The sequence below is a fragment of the Kogia breviceps genome, chromosome 7 (assembly GCF_026419965.1).
Source record: "Kogia breviceps isolate mKogBre1 chromosome 7, mKogBre1 haplotype 1, whole genome shotgun sequence".
Lineage (NCBI taxonomy): Eukaryota > Metazoa > Chordata > Mammalia > Artiodactyla > Physeteridae > Kogia > Kogia breviceps.
Genome location: NC_081316.1, coordinates 97,592,011 through 97,612,729, shown reverse-complemented (window position 1 = coordinate 97,612,729; position 20,719 = coordinate 97,592,011). Strand labels below are relative to the sequence as shown.

General features: G+C 38.0%; 1 protein-coding gene across 2 annotated transcripts; it reads left to right on the top strand.

Moving 5' to 3' along the window:
- POGLUT3 (protein O-glucosyltransferase 3) lies at positions 1 to 20,121 on the top strand. Of its 2 annotated transcripts, XM_059068275.2 has the most exons (8): positions 3 to 288; positions 5,820 to 6,017; positions 8,198 to 8,484; positions 11,120 to 11,336; positions 12,421 to 12,617; positions 14,132 to 14,326; positions 16,344 to 16,448; positions 18,037 to 20,121. In XM_059068275.2, the coding sequence occupies exons 1-8, from the start codon at positions 87 to 89 to the stop codon at positions 18,160 to 18,162; spliced, it is 1,527 nt and encodes a 508-aa protein (XP_058924258.1). In that variant the 5' UTR covers positions 3 to 86; the 3' UTR covers positions 18,163 to 20,121. The 2 variants fall into 2 exon arrangements, with proteins under 2 accessions (XP_066894995.1, XP_058924258.1); XM_067038894.1 differs by lacking the exons at positions 11,120 to 11,336; positions 12,421 to 12,617 and having other exon boundaries at positions 1 to 288.
- The last annotated feature ends 598 nt before the right edge of the window (positions 20,122 to 20,719 follow it).

The following is a 20,719-nucleotide window of genomic DNA, read 5'->3' as shown; positions in this document are numbered from 1 at the left end:
CGCCCCGGGGTGGGCCCAGCTCCGGCCCGCCGCGCTCCCGTCCCCTTCCCGCCGCAGCCGAGCTGGACCGCAGCGGCCCAGAGACCATGCGCCGCCTCCCGCTGGTTCCGCTACTACCGCTGCAGCTCGCCCTGCTCGTGGCCGCGGGGGCCCCCGAGGCTCCGGTCAGCGCGCCGCGGAGCCTGGTGTGGGGGCCCGGGCTGCGGGCGGGCGTCGTTTTGCCCGTCCGCTATTTCTACCTGCAGGCCGTCAACTCGGAGGGCCAAAACCTCACTCGCTCGCCCCCAGGTAGCGTTCGGCCGCGGGCCTCCCTCGCTCCGCTGCCCGCTCCCCTCCGTCCCCGCCGCCCGTCCCCGCCGCGACCGCGCCTCTCGGGAATCCGCCCGCCGCCGGCGTGGCGTCCTTCCCCGGAGTCCGGTCACTTCCTCTTCTCTCCCCTCCCCGGACCCGAAGGCGGGAGGCAGTTGCAACAAGAGTCTGCTGAATGAATAAATGAACTCCGAGGGCCCTTCCTTAGTTAACGTGCAAGGACTGATATTCCGAATGGATGGCTCCCAGGGTGTTAATGAATGCAGTGTGAGTCTCAAGTTGGAGATGGTCTTTCCACCCCTGACTAGTAGTTGTCTGATCTGTTACAGCTTGCAGGGAGAGCCTTCACGTGTTGAGTCATCAAGCCCAAGAATCGGATCGGGTTACACTGTTTAGCCCTAATGGGTTTGAAACAGCTCCCTGCTACACAAAGGAAATATCAGAGCAGTAGGCAGAAAGGAGGCAGTTTTGCAGACTAGGTTATTTTCTTAAGAGTTTTGAGTTCTTGAAAGCAGATTGCAGGAATTAGCGAAACTCAGAACGCATTAGGTTTTACCTCTACCGAGGGTGGATATCATCCTGAATCCCTTCTGCCCAGTCATCCTCCCACGTTTCTCTTTAATATCTTACCTTTGCAACGTCTTACAACTTGTGCCGCTAGTTTCAAGTTGTTGCCAGTCAGGATTTGATAATTTATGTCTAAATTATGTCTTGCTAACTGGCACCCTGTTTTATCAACAAAGAAACAATCAGAATACCCAGTGCCCCTTCCGCTGCCAGTGGAAAACTGAGTACTTTTTTTTTTTTTTCAGCTTTAGAAAGACTCTCCATGGCCCTAAGGATTAGAAGAAAAGATTCTTAAACCCAGATTCAGTCTTTCACCATGGGGTGTATTTTCTTCTTTATAGTTTTCTTTGTTTTCTAAAATTAATTTTATAATGTTATAAATGGGCGAGGACTTTAGAAAGAAAAGAAGATGGAAAACTAAGGAAAATATTAATTTATACATGAAAAAGGAAAGTTACATGATCCAAAAGGAAATACTGTTAATCTTACTTTTAATGAAAGAACTATAAATTAAAATAAAATTCCATTTTTTAATCTAAAAATAATGGCAAAAATATTTTAAGTGGTAATACTCAAAGCTGCTAATGAGATACTCTCAGACAATGACCTTCATCCTCTGCTGGTGGGAGCACAATTGGTCAAATGTTTCTGGAAAGTAATTTTCCCAACATATGAAGAGTCTTAAACATTTACAAACCTAATGTGCAAAAATGAGTTTCAACAGTTAGAAAATGTAATTTTTTAAAAATGTATCATTTATGAAAAATGTCCATGCCCTTTTGAAACTGATAGGTGTTGTTTCAGCGGGCTCCAAGGAGCCTGGCCCTTTATGTTTCAACACAGAAAGAATTCAACGAAAGGCAAAGTAATAGATAAGAAGTGATTGATTAGAATAGAACACTTGTGAGGCTTACAAGTGGGCAGGCAAGCGTTGCTCTCCCCTGAGTGCTTAGTGGGTTGCAGTTTTATAATCAAAGGAAGACAGGGGACGGGGAGAAGACCTTCTTTGTCTCTCTTGGGTAGATGTCACATTTCCATAAATGATTGTTTTTTGTGTGTGTGCACAGAGCATGTGCTGGGGGTCATTAACTTGATGACACCACTAGGCAGGTTGTAGGCCTTATTCTCCACTATTGTTTTATTGTTTTTAGGGCATCTGGCAAAGAGCATGTTTTGGGGGTCATTAACTTACTGGGCTCACTGGGCAGGATGTAGGTCCCATGCTACTATTGTTTGGGGGCATGTCTCCTGCTTCTGTTGCATGATTTTGTTGCTAATCAAGTTAGCTTGATTTTGTTGTTAAGCAAGCCAATCTGGCTTTGATGCTAAGCAACTTGTTCTGCTTTATGAGTCAAGCAAGCCCACATTGTTTCAGGATTTTCCCATTACTTTCTTGAGTGATCATTAATCTTACTGTGGTCTCCCAAAGCCCCCTAAATTTCCCTCTCTATCTACAGTTCCCTAATGGGGTTTCTAAGCTAACTATTTGACTATCCTACTCAATCCCTTGAATTTGACTATCCTACTCATTCCCTTGTGACCTTGAATGAGGAAAAAAACCAATTTATATCTTTATTTTCACTAACATGACTTAGATTATTTCCTTCTATTCTGAATGTAGGCAAAACCTGTTGACACTGTTATATTCCCAGCATCTAACATAATGCCTGGCAGAGTTGCTCAGTAAATATTGTAGAAGAAAAGAAAGAAGGGGTGGAGAGAGGGTGGTTGGAGTATGTCAAGATGTCAGGATACAAGTACTCATTTTCTCCTCAGTCATCCTCTACCTTCATCAGTAATGATATCTTCATAAACTTATCTTACCTCCTAGTTGTGTAGCACTTCAGTGTTTTGAACTGTGCCCTGCTTAATTTGCTCTCCTTAAGCATCCTCTGAGGTAGGAAGGGTAGATACTATTCTCTTCACTTTTCCTATAAGAAACCAGGTTAGTGAAAACAAATGTCTTTCCTGTGGCCCCACAGTGGATAAGGATCAGAGTCAAAACCAGATACCCAACCCTTTCAATATCTAGTTCAATGGTCTTTCCCTTTTATCAAATCACTGGTAATATGATCACTGTGAACCAGTTTTCACTAAGATCCTAGAGTATCCATGGTAAGCAGGAAGCCAGACATTTGGGTGGATTTCCATTTAGCCTCAAGGTGTAACAAGTTGGCCTTCAGGGACTCTGTTCCCTTGGCCAGATGGAGTCAACACTTTTGTTGCAGCTGTAGAGAGCCTTAATAAAATTCCTAAACAACAAGGGAGGTGCTGACTCCATTGTACCAGAAATGTCAGAGGTTATTTCTCCAACTATGAATTTTGGGAACCTATATGTTAACATTACACAGTGTGACAAGTTGGATTCAGAATGGGCTTTGAAAGAAGAAAGATTCAAGCTGTGTGCAAATTTTGGCTCTGCTACTCATAGGTATGAGACCTTGGGCAAGGTATATACTTAAATTCTTCAAGGGAGCCTTGGCTTCCTGATCTGTAAAATGGAGTGACAAATACCTTCCTCACAAGTTCTTGGAGGAAATAAATAAGGGAAAATGCATATGAAAATCTCAAGCTCAGGGACTGGCACAGTCCCCCTGGCTAAGTAAGTGAAATATGTTCTTTCCATATCAAAAGTCGGCAAAATTTCTGATTCTAATGATGTAAGGCTTTGATACTGCCAACCTCCTTTTGTCTCCTTTAGTCACTGCATTCTCATTCAATTAGCTATCTTTCCTAAAGAAGGGTGGATTTGTGGAATAGAAAAGCTCAAGCTGAGCTTGATTCTGTTCCATTATATTATCCCCCAGGGCAAATGAGAATTCACATTCCTTCTATCTGAAGCAATTTGAAATGGCATTCTTCTCATTTTCTCTTTTATGATATTGGAATTGCTTATTTCTATTTTAGTGTAATCAATTTAAAAATAATGAAGTGTTTTGGAAATAGCTTTCCTTTGTAAATCCAGCTCCTTCCAAAATATCACATAGTCATTAATATGCTTGTCTTATATCTGTTTTGTTTATTTAAAAATCATAAACTTACAGAGAATAGCACTATTTGATAGGAGATAAGAAGACTTTTCTGTCCTGTTTCCAGTCTGGGGAGAGAATGGTGGAAATGGCTTTTTAGTCTCCAGGCTCTGACTTCCTGATTTTCAGTCTACCATACCACATTGCCTTTCTGAAACTTGGGCGGGAAATAACGTAAAGCAATAACTTACGTGTTTCATTAAGCATTTCAGGTAATTGGCCAACATTTATAATAATTTCACATTAAGTTATTACTTTTTAAAATAAATCCCTTAAATTTATCTGTTATAGTTCATTTTTTTTTAGCAGATGTCTTTCATAATTCTATCACACTTCTTTCAAGAATCCTAAATTGTATGTGTTTGGTACTTAATTATGTAGTAGCAATATGTCAGATACTACATTACTATTACTAAATTGAAGAGACTGAGAAACATTTTTACCGACCCACAAGAAAAAATAAAACCCCTGAAGATCAAAAAAAGTAGAAACATCACTCACTAGATTTAGAAACTAAGAATAGGAGAAACAAACTTTTTCTTCAGTACTTTCAAAAATATATGTTAAATATGCTTAATACAATAAAATTTAAAAATAAAGCAACTATACTCCGATAAAAATTAATTTTAAAAACCAAAAAATATGCTTAATATTTGAATATTATGAAATATGATAATGTGAAATGAAAGACTATTTGATCACAAATTATTGTTTACTAGGACTGTGTATTTCAGAGGATTCACCACTTTTTTTTTTTTTTTTTTTTTGCGGCACGCGGGCCTCTCAGTTGTGGCCTCTCCCGCTCCGGAGCACAGGCTCCAGACGCGCAGCCTCAGCGGCCATGGCTCACGGGCCCAGCCGCTCCACGGCATGTGGGATCTTCCCTGACCCGGGCACGAAGCCGTGTTCCCTGCATCGGCAGGCGGACTCTCAACCACTGCACCACCAGGGAAGCCCTCGCCATTTTTTTTTTTTTAACAATTCCTTTGATAGGTGATTAACTGTGGTTAAGACATTAACTGATCTTTATTCTTAAAGCTCCTGAGGATCAGATCTGTAATGAGTGCAGGTATGTCCGCTGTACTCTCTGAAGAAAGAAGTCCCAACATTTATTCCTGCAACAGTATTGTTTCAAAGCCTGAAAAGTCAGCTAATATATTGCAAAATGAGAAGGGAAAGTTTGATAAGTAGGTATTGTCTATCCTGGAACAGAAAACCCCCAGAATTTTGGATTTGAAAAGGTTGTTAGATCATCCTAGTATAACTGTTTCATTTCAACTTGAGGAAACAAATTTAGAGAAGTAAACTCTAGTATTTACAAAGGTATGTGAGTTTGTGTGTACGTATGAGTGTGTTGCATTTGTGCAGAGTCTAGTAACTAGCTATAATCTCTCTCTACTTAAGGAAATGGGCTTGGAAGTATAGCTTGAAATTTGGGTTAATAAAAGGGAAATTTCTTCAGAATTGAGGTTTATTAGGTATTAAAATGGTTTACAAAGAAAGCTTGTGCATACTTTACAAGGAGTAAGTTAGATTGCCTTAGAGCTATGTCATCCTAAAAGTTTATGGATTTTTAACTACCTGGGCTTTTAAACCTACCCAAAGGAGAAAAGATAAAATAGGCAAAAAATTAATCTCTTCCTTGTTTTTTTAAGAATTATTTTATTCAATGATTTTGTTCACTCAATAAATCTTATTGAATGACTAAGGAATCAAATGTTGAATCAGATCCTTGGTTTTGAGACATAAATCAAACGTAGTTCCTGGCCTCAAGGATCTTCCAAACTAAAATAATTTTGTTTACCATTGATAGTACTGAAAAAATAACTTCTGCGTAGAGACACTTACCCGATAATTAGTAAAACAAAATAACCATGAAATAGTAGAATTACTTATAATTTTTTTTTCTTTCAGGCCAAACACTATTCAAAGTAGTAATCAAATCTCTCTCACCTAAAGAGTTAGTTCGGATTCACGTCCCTAAACCTTTGGACAGGAATGATGGGACATTTTTGATGCGATATAGGATGTATGAAACTGTCAGTGAAGGGCTGAAGATAGAGGTCCTTTATGGTGATGAACATGTCGCTCACTCTCCCTATATTTTGAAAGGTAAGTAATTATTACATAAACCAGAGCCAGCCTTATGAGTAGACTCCATGGCTTTTAGAATTCATTATGATTACCTTAAAGTCATGTGCAACAGGGTAAACATTATATATGTATCTTCTGGAGCTCAATTTAACTTGATATTTTAAGGGAGAGAAAAAACTAAGTAATTTAAAGCGATTTAAATGACAAGCAAAAAAATCTTGTGTGTTTACCGGGGTAGTTACCATCTTTAGTACTCTTCATTCTTTTGCATAGATACATATTTTCATCTAGTACCATTTGCCTTCTACCTAAAGGATTCCCATTAGCTTTTCTTTTAATGTGAGAATGCTGATGATTAGTTCTTCCAGCTTTTGGATATCTGAAAAAGTCTTTATTTTGCCTTTATTTTTGAAAGACAGATGTCTGTCAAAAATTATAGGTTGACAGTTTTTTTTCTTTTAGTACTTGAAATATACTTTTCCACTGTCTTCTCACTTGCATTATTTCCCATGATAAATCTTGCATCATCTGTATCTTTGATCCTCTGCTAAAGGTTTTCTCTTTATCAGTTTTTTTGAGCAATTGATTATTATGTGCTTTGGTGTAGGTTTCTTCATGTTTCTTGTGCTTGGGGTTTGTGGATCTTTGGGTTTATAGCTTTCATTAAATCCAGAAAAAATTTGGCCATTATTTCTTCAAATATTTTTTCTGTTCTACCCCAGCTCTCCTCCAAGAATTCTAATTGCCCATACATTAAACTTGAAATTATCCCATGACTCAATTATGCTCTTTACATTTAAAAATATGTTTTTTCTCCATTTCGTTTTGTATAGTTTCTGTTGCTATATCTTTAAGTTCACTAATCTTTTCTTCTATAATGCCCAATTTGTCATTAATTCCATCCAGTGTATTCTTCATTGCTTGATGCTTTCTCATCTTCTTGAGCTTTTCTCTAGGATGCAGTTACTTGGAATTAGTTTGATCCTTCATATTTTCTTTAACAATTTATTAGGCAGGCCCAGAGCCATGTTTAGTCTAGTGCTAATTATTCCTTACTACTCAGGCAATACATCTCTGCATACTCTATCCAACCTCTGTGAAGAATGCTTTCCAGTCTGGCTTGTATGAATAGGCACTATTCCCAGCCTTGTATGAACAATGGGTATTGTTGCCTCTAATCCTATGGATGGTTCTTTCTCTGCCTTGGATAGTTTCCTCAAACATATATATTGGTCAGTATGCCTTAAATATTTGAAGGGAACCTTGTACAGATCTCTGGAGTCCTCTCTGTGCAGTGAGTACAACTCCTACAACTTTTAGCTGCCTTGATCTCACTGGACTTTCAGCTCTTGTCTCCTCAGCTCAGTGAGACTGCTGGGCTCTGCCTGTATTCCTCCTCCATGTTCCACAACCTAGAAATTCCCTTAGGTAGTAAGCTTTAGGAACTGTAGGGTTTACCTCATTTGTTTCTCATCTCTCAAACTCATTGTCCATTGCCTGATGTCCAATGTCTTAAAAAAAATGTTGTTTCATATATTTTATCTGTTTTTTGGTAGTTTCAGGCAGGAGGGTAAATTGGTCCCTATTACTTGTCTGAAGTAGAAATTCTCAAGAAAATTGAATAACTTTAAAAAATTATTTTTATATTAAAATAAATATGGATATATTTTGAAATAATATATAAATTCTGTATAAATTATTTTTTAAATGAGTCTTCAGAATAGTTTTATACTTATGTCTGGCCACTTTAAAATTACACTGCAAGATGCCCCTAGGTTTCATATTTCCTCTTTGAGATGTGCTGATGAAGGTAGTTTTAGGGACTCAGAGGAAGAGACTTCATCTTGTCTTAAAAAATCACCACCCCTAAAGGTAAGTTGTTTTATGCTCATCAGGCATGTATAACTCATTAGAAATAAATTTTTCAATAAATTGACCGAGAGTAGGTTATATTGGGAGAGAGCATATGCTATACTAGGTTATCTAGGGTGGGGTGAAAGGGGGATAGAAGGTGAGAGCACAAGACTCTGACATTACTACTTTTACCACTGATTTGTTTAGGGCAGATTATCCCTGTCTGGATAATCTTAGAATTTACCAATAAGTCATCCCATGCTCACAGCAGTGGCAGAAACAACTCCCTGTGTTGCAGTGCATGTTAATGGAACTTGGCATTGTATGTGTTTTGCTTTCCTTAGGACCAGTGTACCATGAGTACTGTGAGTGTCCAGAAGAGGATCCTCAGGCCTGGCAGAAAACTCTGTCTTGTCCAGCCAAGGAACCACAGATTGCAAAAGATTTTGCTTCTTTCCCCAGCATCAATCTCCAGCAGATGCTAAACGAAGTTCCAAAAAGGTTTGGGGATGAGAGGGGTGCTATTGTTCATTACACGATTCTCAGTAACGTCATCTACCGGAGATCTTTAGGGAAATACACAGACTTCAAAATGTTCTCAGATGAGATTTTGCTGTCACTGGCAAGAAAGGTATGAGAATGAATTCATTGATTCTAAAAATAGTTTAATTATTTATTTGTAACATTTAATTCTTAGAATAATAATGGTAAAGAATGGAAATAGATTCCAGGCTTGAAAATGTGCATCTGTCTGCCACCTGAGTGTTCATAGGTTCTTCACCTTTATGGATATCTCTTTCCTTTAATATTTAATTTAAGTTAAATGGCTTGAGCCCCCATCCCAGGTAAGTAGGCCATATAGTGCTCTCTCAAGGTTTCTGTGAACTCCCAGACATTTACAGCTGCAAGGTGACTTCTTCAAGTTCCCCAGTCCTGCTGAATACTCCTTCCATTCAGATTTCACTTTCTACAGCAATTTTCTTGTCACCTCAAAGTAAGTTGAACTGAGGACACATTTTCCTTGTTTTATCCTAAGTGCATTGCACACTTTGTTGAATGTTGGGGTAACAGAGAGAGGTTATTTTGTGCCAATGCAGAGTAAATAAAACAAAACAAAAATCCTAACATTTAAAAATAGACATCTCTGTGTTAATCAGACTCTCAGTCATACTTGCCTCTGGGAATTTCTCACTGGTTGTTCTTGATCTTCTGGGGGTTTTTTTGTTGCTTTTTTTTTTCGGTACGCGGGCCTCTCACTGCCGTGGCCTCTCCCGTTGCGGAGCACAGGCTCCGGACGCGCAGGCTCAGCAGCCATGGCTCACGGGCCCAGCCGCTCCGCGGCATGTGGGATCCCCCTGGACCAGGGCACGAACCCGCGTTCGCTGCATCAGCAGGCGGACTCTCAACCACTGCTCCACCAGGGAAGCCCCCTTGATCTTCAAGTCTTGGCTTCTTACTAAACATGACTGGGGCTTCTGTCTTTCAAAAGACTTCTCCACATCCCCAGCAACTCCTCCCCCAGTCCCTCTATTCAGCCCCTCTTTCCACATTTGCCAAATTCCTATAAATTCCTCTTAAGCAGAGCAATTCAAACTGCCTTTAGTTATTTCTTGTTCCTGATTATGCAGAGTAAAGGATGAGGATGGGCATTTTTTACCTTTCTCACCCAGAAAGACCATCAAGGTAGTTTTCTAAATCAAAAGCCAGCTTTCCTGATGTGAGTTATACAATTTCCCAAGCACATGGAATGTAGGGCTGCAATCAATTCTTATTTTAAATAGCAGTTGCCTCCTACCTCCCCATCAGCCCACCGTAAGAGCATGTGAGCATATTATGGGCATCTGATCCTAAAGGCGGTTCTTTCTTCCTGGGCTACCATCAATCCACTCTGCCCTGTATTTCTGTATCTTGTACTCATGTGGTTTTTAACTAGGAATGATTTTGCCCCTTAGAGGAATTTGGCAATGCCTAGGGATATTTTTGGTTGTCGCAACTGGGGAGTTACTACTAGCATCTGGTGGGTAGAGGCCAGGGATTCTGCTAATCATTCTACAATGCACAGGACAGCCCCCACAGGAAAGAATTACCCAGACCAAAATATCAATAGTGCCAAGATTGAGAAATCCTGCTCTACAGTGAGAACTTCTGATGTGGCTCTTACTAATGAGCTACTAAATGATAACAGGGAAGCACTAAGGTGAATAGTCATATCCCTTTGCCCTTCCCTTTTGTTCCAGGTTCTTTGCCCAGTGACTGAAAGGAGATCTACGATAAGTGAGACTCACCTCTGGTCTTTGAACAGCTCACTCTAGTGGAACTTGTTTTTGTTATTCAGAAGTGAGGATGGGGTATAAATACAAACAAGTAATTGTACCACAACACGATAGGCCCATAAGAAAAGTAGGTACCCAGGGTTAAAATGTCTGAGGAAGGCGAGTCATAGAGGAGGTAACATTAGCTCTGAGTGTGAAGGATGAGAAAGGAGACTCCCAAGTGAATAAGTAGGAGAAGGGCATTCTAGGTGAAGCAAATTACATATTACAGTGGGTGGCATTTTCAGAGAGTAACTAAAGTTTTCTGGTACACAGGCAGATGGAAGATGGTTTCAGAGCTAAGCTAGAGTAAGAGAGTGGGGCCTGAATTCCAGCCAAAGAGTTTAGACCTTGTCCTATAGGCTTAAGTTTCTGTTAAGCTTAATAGTAACATTAATTTGGGTTTTAGAAATTTGGACAGTAATGTGGAGAGCAGATTAGAGTGGGGAGAGGCTAGAATCAGAACATCTAGTAAGGGACAACTATTGCAACAATCTAGGTAAGAGATGATAAAGGCCTAAACTAAGGCATTGACCATGGAGATAGAAATGGATAGCAGATTCCAGAAACAAACATAGATGTTATAAAAAGGCTTTATAGTGAAGGAAAACAGGGGCTTGGGTCTAACTTAATTCTCACTTAAGCAGCTGGCAGAAAAGGTGCTTGAAGCCACTCATTCACACCTTTCTACACAGTTTCCATATCTATAATACACAACAGTTTTAAATGCCACCTCTGAGCAGAGGTAGCTAACTCCTGCTCAAGTGAATTGTTATGTACAATCCTCACCCTTGATTTTCTGATACTACTGATAACTGAAAGGCATCCTTCTCTCTTCTACTATTTTCAAATTTCAGTTTTATCAGAAATATTTTAAAAGCCAAAGAACTGAAGCATTTAGTACCAAAGACTGAGGTCTTCCCAGCACTGATAAGCATTCTTTTGTTTATTTAGGTCCTTCTCCCAGATTTAGAATTTTATGTCAATCTTGGAGATTGGCCTTTGGAGCATCGAAAAGTCAATGAAACCCCTGGCCCCTTACCTATAATTTCATGGTGTGGCTCTCTGGATTCACGAGATGTTATCCTTCCAACATATGACATCACCCACTCCACACTTGAAGCTATGAGGGGTGTTACAAATGATCTTCTCTCTATTCAGGGAAATACAGGTAAAAGTCATTCTCTAAGAAAAAGCTTAGAAGTAAGAAAGGTGAAAGGAATGTTCAATCAGAGAGAGTATGTGTACATATTTAAATAACCATTGTTCCAGCACCATGAGAAATTTTCCTCTTCCCTCTTTCTGCCTCTCTTGATCCTTTACAATCTGAATTCCTTTCCTCCTATTTGATGACCTTAGGTTTATGGTACTACACACCTTTTTATTAAACCGAACTCTCTGAGTAGAAAAAACCCTGCCTTGTCTTAATAAGTCTCTATTTCTATTTAGAGCAGTTTAGTGGACTTATTTAGTAGACAAAACTAGAGACTCCTTGTAAACTCTCTAAAGGTAATGGGAAATGAAAACTGACCTACTTTTAATTTGATAACAGTAAATTCCTGAAAAATATGCTAAAATATTAAAGAGGTTGACCCCCTACAGTTACTATGTTTTATGATTTATCCCTTAGAACACTGACAGGTGTTAACTAATTACTCTTTTTAGAATAATAGAAAGAGAGCTAAAGTAATTCTTCCAGATTATTTCCCTCCCAGGAAAGAGAGGATATAAATATATATACATAGTTAAGTTATACAAAATTTATTTGCATTTAACAACATATTAGAAAAATTCTTCACTGTATTCAAAAGTGATGTGCTCAAAATTCTGAGCAACCTAAGAATTAAAGATATGTGGATGTTACTTAATTCTATACTTTGTTCTAGTCACTCTAAGAACAAAAGCCTAGCTCTTTTTTTTTTTTTTTGTGAAGCACAAAAGATGGAAGAAACTAATGCCTTGATGAGTGAGCCAAGTCATGTAATCTCTTTTTGCTTTGAACTTGATCCAGCATTATTTTGGATAATTCCTAATGTCATGCAATAGAAACTCCACTTTTTGAGTGACTTCTCACTAGTACACTAAAGGAAAAAATTAGAGCATATTTTTCAAAAGTAACATTTACTTTAGATGTGTTGATGATAAAAGAGCTTTAGCATCTTAAATGACAAAGGTAGATTAAAGATTATTATACTTATCATAATATAAAAATGTCAAATTCATAATTGTATTTTTTTATGGTCTCAAACCTCTAGGACCTTCCTGGATCAATAAAACAGAGAAAGCTTTCTTTAGAGGTAGAGATAGCCGAGAGGAGAGGCTCCAGTTGGTGCAGCTGTCCAAAGATAATCCACAGCTACTAGATGCAGGAATTACAGGATATTTCTTCTTCCAAGAAAAAGAAAAGGAGCTTGGAAAAGCTAAATTGATAGGTTTCTTTGACTTCTTTAAGGTATGCAATTAAGTCTTCCTGGATAGACATGAAGTGATAAACTTGTATTAAAAGTCAACCAGGGCTTCCCTGGTGGCGCAGTGGTTGGGAGTCCGCCTGCCGATGCAGGGGATGCGGGTTCGTGCCCCGGTCCGGGGGGATCCCGCGTGCCGCGGAGCGGCTGGGCCCGTGAGCCATGGCCGCTGGGCCTGCGCGTCCGGAGCCTGTGCCCCGCAACGGGAGGGGCCACGGCAGTGAGAGGCCCGCGTACTGCAAAAAAAAAAAAAAAAAAAAAAAAAAGTCAACCAAATAGCTGGGGTTGGGCAGATTTCTCCCATCTTGTGACCCAACACACACTTCCTTATCAGGCATAGGGAATTATGAAACTCATGCAGTTTCTTTTTTGTTGTTGTTGTTGTTAACTTTGTCTACCAAATAGCTCAGAACTGTATTTAATACTCAAAATATAGTACAAGGATTAACCTAGAGTTTTGGTATATTTCCCCATTTTTCTCTTTTTTGTATTTTTTAAAATAAACTGGTAATATAAATGTCTTTTACATAAAATGATCTTATAAATAAAGAGTATGAATTCTATGCTAGTAAAACGGGGTTCAAGTCCTGCCTCCAGTCCTGCCTCTGCCACCTAACTGTGGGGCTTTCATCTCTTAGCACCTCTCGCCTCTAATATGTGTGAGCCTGCCTAGCTCCTTCAGAGCACCATATAAGGCTCAAAGGAGATAGAGGTGTGACAATGTGACAAAATCTGACTGGCTGGTAAAGTCCTTGGTACCAGTTATTTAAGAAAAAAGTAATTACCAAATCTGTTAGTATATCCTGTTCCTCTCAGTGTGATATAATGAAGAGAGCATGGGATTTGGGCTCATAGAATAGAGGTTTATAATATCTCTGAAACAAATTTTATCATTAATTAAAAAAAAGAGAGGGAGATGATAACATCTGATTCACATTATTATAATTGAATGAAAAGTGACTTTAAATGTAAATCAAAGTTTATTAATCCAACAAATATGTCCGTACTGTGTCACCAGCATCACACTAGTCCTTAGTCTTCTCCAGGCTTCTGTCTCCTCCACTCTAAAACCGAACTTTGAGATAATAATGCCTTCCTTTTTTATACTAACATGGGTATAAGGAACAAATGAAATAAATGAAAGTGTAAATTGTTATCAATATTAAGCTTTACTAAATATAGAGCTTTGGAAATAGTTTTCTTACCTGGTTACAGAAATCTGAATTTCCCATTACATAGACATAGTTGAAATAGGTATTCCTATTTCCTAAAATTATTTATTATCTTTAAATGTGTTGTATTTATTAAAATTGACCCGTTAAATGATACTTAATGATTTTAATAAAAAGAGAAGATGTGTGTTACAAAATAAAATATAAAACTTGTAAATACTAAGATTGGGAAATAACTTCTTTATATTTAATGTTACAGTGTTGACAAGAAGGAGAAGTGAAACAAATGACTGTTAAAATTTTTGTTTATGTTTGTTTTCATCTTTTAGTACAAGTATCAAGTGAATGTGGACGGGACTGTGGCTGCTTATAGATATCCATACCTCATGCTTGGTGACAGTTTGGTTCTGAAACAGGACTCACCATATTATGAACATTTCTATATGGCACTAAAGCCTTGGAAACATTATGTTCCAATTAAAAGAAATCTTAGTGATCTACTAGAGAAAGTTGAATGGGCCAAGGTATGCTTTCTGCCATTTTAGTTTCTTTAGGCAATCACAAATTCACCAGTATTAGTTACACAAGTTCCATCATAACACAATTTAACTTGACATAATTTAGTCAAAAGAAATGTTATTTTGTGAAATTTTTGTTCCCTTGAAATATCTGAACAATCAACATCAGGACAGTTTTGAATACCCTCTATCAATATGTTTGAGGATTTTTAGAAGATTTGAAGTCCAGTGTTATATAGAATATAGATTTTTCTAAAGTATCCTTATTCATGCACACATACCAAATGCAAATTACAGATTAAAAAGACCAGGGTTAAAGTGCTTTATGCACAAGAAAACATTTAAAGCAATTATGGTACCCTTTTGTTTTCCCCAGTTAGAAAAAAAGGCACAAGTTCTTTTTTTAATTAATTTTTATTGGAGTATAGTTGATTTACAATGTTATGTTCGTTTCTGCTGTACAGCAAAGTAAATCGGTTTTATATATATACATATATCCACTCTTTTTTAGATTCTATTCCCATATATGTCATTACAGAGTATTGAGTAGAGTTCCCTATGCTATACAGTATGTTCTTATTAGTTATCTATTTTATGTCAATCCCAATCTCCCAATTTATCCCTCTCCCTACTCTTTCCCCCTTGGTAACTATAAGTTTGTTTTCTATATCTGTGACTCTATTTCTGTTTGGTAAATAGGTTCATTCATACCATTTTTTTTAGATTCCACATGTAAGTGATATCATATGATATTTGTCTTTCTCTGACTTACTTCACTCAGTATGACAATCTCTAGGTCCATCCATGTCACTGGTAATGGCATTATTTTGTGCTTTTTTATGGCTGAGTGATATTCCATTGCATATCTACCACATCTTCTTTATCCATTCTCTCTCGATGGACATTTTGGTTGTTTCCATGTCCTGGCTATTGTAAATAGTGCTGCAATGAACATTGTGGTGAATGTATCTTTTCAAATTATGGTTTTCTCTGGATAACAAGTTCTTAATGAATCACAAGTTTCCCATAAAATAAGAACTCTTTTTTTTTTTTTGCGGTACGCGGGCCTGTCACTGCTGTTGCCTCTCCCGCTGCGGAGCACAGGCTCCGGACGCGCAGGCTCAGCGGCCATGGCTCACGGGCCCAGCCGCTCCGCAGCATGTGGGATCTTCCTGGACCGGGGCACGAACCCGCATCGCCTGCATCGGCAGGCGGACTCTCAACCACTGCGCCACCAGGGAAGCCCCCAAGAACTCTTTTTTTAAAAAAGAAAAAGTATTAAAAAGCTCTTGTGTTTTATTGTGAAATTATAAAATTTACCCTTACATTGTAAGACTTTGTTTCTCAGAAGCAATGTGGCTATGGAAATAACTGGGTGCCCCTGAGGCAGAATACTTTTGTGACCCTTTATAAAGAGTCAGAATTGCTTGCAAATGGCTTTTCCTGTGGGCAGCATGATAGAATATTAGCTATTTTCTAAAAGTATAATTAGGAATGCTGACTATTCCTGGTACTGAAGGAACAACCTGTGGGTACTAATAACTGAATTTTTTATTACAACAATAATATAGTCTTTCATAGGTACCATTTTACAACAACTTTTTGGCTTAGACTACATATTTAAATAGAGCTTTTAAGAGATGTTATAAAAACTAATTCATTCTATTCTAGTTGTATTTTAATATCAGGCAGAGAGGGTTAGATTAGGGGAACAGATGATGAGCCCTAGACTTCCTGGGTAGCTAGGAAAGTACCAAGATAGTCATGATGGGGGCTGTATGTGGGCTGTTGCACTGGGCGAGGGGGGATCCAAACAGGTATGATTATTTCTATATAGCAGAGATGTCTAGGAAAGTACTTTGTCTATTTCCATAGCCTCATTCTTAAGTTATATTTTCATGTTTCATCTCTCCCATGCTGTTCACATTCAACCCTACATCTGTCCTACCTCACATTCACAATTAGCTTTCTTTGTGAGTCACAGGAGTAATCTTCATTCATTGTTTCTTTTTAAACTTTTCAGGAAAATGATGAAGAAGCCAAGAAGATTGCAAAAGAAGGGCAGTTGACTGCTAGGGATCTGCTACAGCCCCACAGGCTTTACTGCTACTATTACAGAGTACTACAGGTCAGTTCAGAGGATCCATCTGCTTGGTTGAGTGTCCTCAGACCAAATGCATGGCCTGAATGCTTGCTTCCTGGAGGGGTTCAAGAGTCAGTCAGCCTGTGGAACTCTGGCTATGCTGAGGCACCAGCCTATAGAAAGATAGCGCTAAGTCGCTTTGTGGCCTCCATATTTTTATCTCCATTCAGTATTATGAAAAACAATGCTTAGCGCCATTACAAATATAGATTAAAATCTCTGAACCTCAGAGAACATCTTTCCTCATATGGAAAATAGGAGAGTTGGACTAGAGATTATTAACATCTCTTTCTGCTCAAAATATCTACCTCTTTGTTCTCCTTACTACTTAAGACCCACACTTTTGCTATCAGTACAGGATGGAAAACAAATATTTAATTTGTTGAATAAAACAAACAAATGAAAAATACAGTTGACCCTTGAACAACATGGGTTTGAACTGTGCAGGTCCACTTAACATGTGGATTTTTTTTAGTAGTAAATACTACAGTACTACACAATCCAAGGTTGGTTGAACCCACGGACATGGAACCATGCATACTGAGGAATCACATATATGGAGGGCCAGCTATAAGTTATACACAGATTTTCAGCTGTGCTGAGGGTCAGTACTCCTAACCCCGACATTGTTTAAGGGTCAGCTTTATTTATAATCTAAAACCTTAGGGCTGAATTCTGAAGTACAGATATTTACTATACTTCCAAGAATCCAAGGATTGGTTCTTTGAATAATTAAGTTGTGTTTTACTCAGTAAAATTTAGCCAGAAGAGAAAAATAAGAAATTATATTTTTGTTGTTAACCTAAACTTATTTTTCTGTGAGGCAGAAAAAAGATAAATTTCCTCAGATGCCTGAGGCTACTACCCTCTCACAGAAAAATTAAAATGATTAATTACACCATTTATTAGAAGCAGCCTTTTCCTTAAATGAGTTCTTTTCCCTCTGCTAGTCTGGCTGTAATTTTAATAGTAGGAGTTTCTCCCTCTGATATATTAATTAGGCTCATGTACACATGTCAGTATTTTGTTGGATTTGACCCAGGACCAGGAATGTACAGCTAAATGTACATGGAACCACTGAACTGAAAAATCCAATGTATAGGAATATTTCAGTCAGTGGCCAAAAAGGAGGGACATTTCACAGGCCTGTCGCCATTTACAAAGTGTGTGTGACTACAGGCCTAAAGGAAAGGATGTGTGAAACCACCAACTTTATTGTGAGATGCTTATCATCTTTGTTCACTGATTTGAATATTCAGCAAAGTTAATTATTCATTAACACATGGAGGATGAATTCGAGAGGTGCTGTTGTTCAAGTAGGGACATCCCGTTACAAGAGTCTTCTTTCCTATACACAAAATAGTGGATGGGGCTCCTTGCTAGATTATGAAATATTGCACTAGTGCCTATAATAACTAAAGTTAAAAGGTAACTTTAGGACTGAGATAAACCAGACCTTTGGTTTTAGTCTGAAGATACATAGCCACTAGAAACAATAGCATGAGGGGAGCGGGGAGGATTCAGTGGAATGAAGTTTGGACTAATCTTTCCATTGCCTTCAAACACATTCCAGAAATACGCTGAGCGCCAGACCAGCAAACCCGAAATACGTGATGGAATGGAACTTGTTCCTCAGCCGGATGACAGTGCATCTATCTGCCAGTGTCACAGGAAAAGGCCTTTAAGAGAAGAGCTTTAAGTCAGCCCATGTTCACACTCCTGTATATGCCGGCAACGTCTTTCATGGCAGCATTCAGATGGAATCTAAGCTGTGAAGACTGTGAAGACAGCCTGGAAGACTGTATGCAGGGGACTGCTTCTCTTGGTGGCTTCATATAATGTGGATGGATAGAGCAGTGTTAGAGCAAGTATTACCAAATATCTTAGGATATTAATATCTTTTGAGTAAACACTGCTATTATCAGCATCATAGTTTCTCTGAAAAGAAAACTTGGGGATCATAGTAGATAGAGAGGTTTGCCAAAATATAAATAACTCTCTATGAAACTATTTACATTGTATTTATTGGTTTGTTTCTATCCCTTGTTCACTTTCCCTCTTCCCCTTCCAATGATGAAGAAAAAATATTTTTGCAGGGCTTTTTTACCCCCTCACTGCATAACTTCTCCTCCTACAAGCTGCTTTTGGCATTCAGTAATAGCAAGTTTCCTCTTGGAAGGTCTGATATGAATAATTAAGGAAGATGAGAATGACTCTGTTATTAAAGGTAGCTTGGAAACTATGAAGGGAAATTATTTTAAAGCTCATTCATATCTTTTTAACTAAGTTTTACCAAGGCCTGAGACAAAATTAAGGAGAGGTAGTGCCTTAAGCTAGTTAATTCCCAGTCTATCTGAGTTGGACACCCATCAAGGACAACACAGTTATTAAATTAGATGAGAGCATCCTATCGGTATCTTCATTATCTATATATTGAATAGATAAATGATAACTGTAGTCAGATAGGGATCTTTAATTCTTTTTAATCGTTAAAAGGGATGCTTGAAAAACCTCTGCAACAAGCTGCAGGAAGCCTGGTATCTTGGGATTCACTAATAAGCTAATGACAAAAGCAAGCATCCATTCTTCACTACACCCCTTCTCTATTTCACTGTGCTGTATTGCTAAGATAAAAACTTGGGAAATTTCCTTTGCTTTTTAGGACAGGGTGAAGTCTTAAGACCCAGAAATTCATTACACACTCCTTGTAATACCACCAATATGAGATTCAATTCATTAAGAACACACTCCCAAAACAAGAAATATCCACACTCCAATTTAAAAATATTTACTCTCCTAATTTAAATATTTACTCAACCTGGAAAACAGTGTAAGCACTTTAAAATAGTCATATCTATTCTTTACTGAATATCACTAGGGACACAGAATTTTTTTAACTAGACAAAAGCAAAAGCACATTTAGTAACAGTGTAATCAAAGCCAAGTATCCATGGAAAACACTAATACCCACCAGTTGTTCAAAAGCACAAGTGCACAAGTATAAAATAAAGGGCAAGCTGTACAGTGACCAGATCCTAAGGAGGAGAGGGATGTGAGGATATTTAAGTTAATATAATAACTACATTTGTCAAAATAAGCTATCAACATTTTATGTTTATTAATAAAATGTTGGAAACACCTTAAATAGCCATCATGAGGGAGTTAGCGAAATATATAGCTATACATCAAGGAATACAGTACAACCATTAAAAAGAATGACCTAGCTCTAAATGCACTATCATGAAAGATTTCCATGACAGTGTTCAGTGAAAAAAGCAAGTTACAGAACAACACATATAATGTGAAAACATTTATGTAAAAAAATATATCCATGTGGTTGAAAGTTTAGAAGGATATTCACCAATATCTGAGGAAAATGGAGAGAAGGGAATTTTTACTTTTTGCCTTGTACCTGTCTATGATATTTAAAATGTTTTTACTGTAAGTATGAATCAGATTGGACAATAAAGAAAAATACAAACCTAGGAAAAGAAAAAAATGCACAAAAGATATACATAGGAAAATAAAATGGATATTTATATTTTCCATTATGCTATTTTTAAATGTACTATGTCTAGAATTTTATATCATGTGACATATTATTTACACTTTTTTAAAAAAGTAAATTTTCTAAATAAAATTTTGAAACATAAATTTATTTTTTAAGAAAGAGTATTGAATCACCTATAGCTTTGGTATTTCTGTAACTGGGTTGGTCTAATTTTAATTCTATTATGTCTTCATGAATAAATTGATCAAAACTTCTACCACAAACACTAAATCCCTAGTGAGTAGAAATTAATATTAAAAGAAAAGATATTTGGGCTTGACACAGTTATTTTCTGTCATTTCAGATGCAAATACTGTTAAGTGCAGTGTCTTTGTCAGTTCACGCTACCATTATAACAAATATACCATAGACTGGGTGGCTTTGACAGCAAATATTTATTTCTAACAGTTCTGGAGGCTGGAAGTCCAAGATCAAAGTGCCAGCAGATCTGATGTCTGATGAGAGCCCACTTTCTAGTTTGCAGACTGATGCGTTCTCATTGTATCCTCACATGGCTGAAAGCAAAGAGAGAGGAAGCAAGCTATCTCCTCTCTCTTCTTATAAGGGCACTAATCCCATCATGAGGACTCCACCCTCATGACCTAATTAGCTCTCAAAGGCTCTGTCTCCAAATACCATCACATTAGGGATGAGGGTTTCAACATATTAATTTGGGGGGTGGGGTGGGGACAAACTTTCAGTCCAT

Excerpts from the sequence above, each read along its gene's own strand:
- POGLUT3 (XM_059068275.2), top strand. The coding sequence starts at position 87 with ATGCGCCGCCTCCCGCTGGTTCCGCTACTACCGCTGCAGCTCGCCCTG. Across the intron at positions 8,485-11,119 it reads TGCTGTCACTGGCAAGAAAG|GTCCTTCTCCCAGATTTAGA; the intron begins GTATGAGAATGA and ends TTGTTTATTTAG. Across the intron at positions 14,327-16,343 it reads AGAAAGTTGAATGGGCCAAG|GAAAATGATGAAGAAGCCAA; the intron begins GTATGCTTTCTG and ends TAAACTTTTCAG.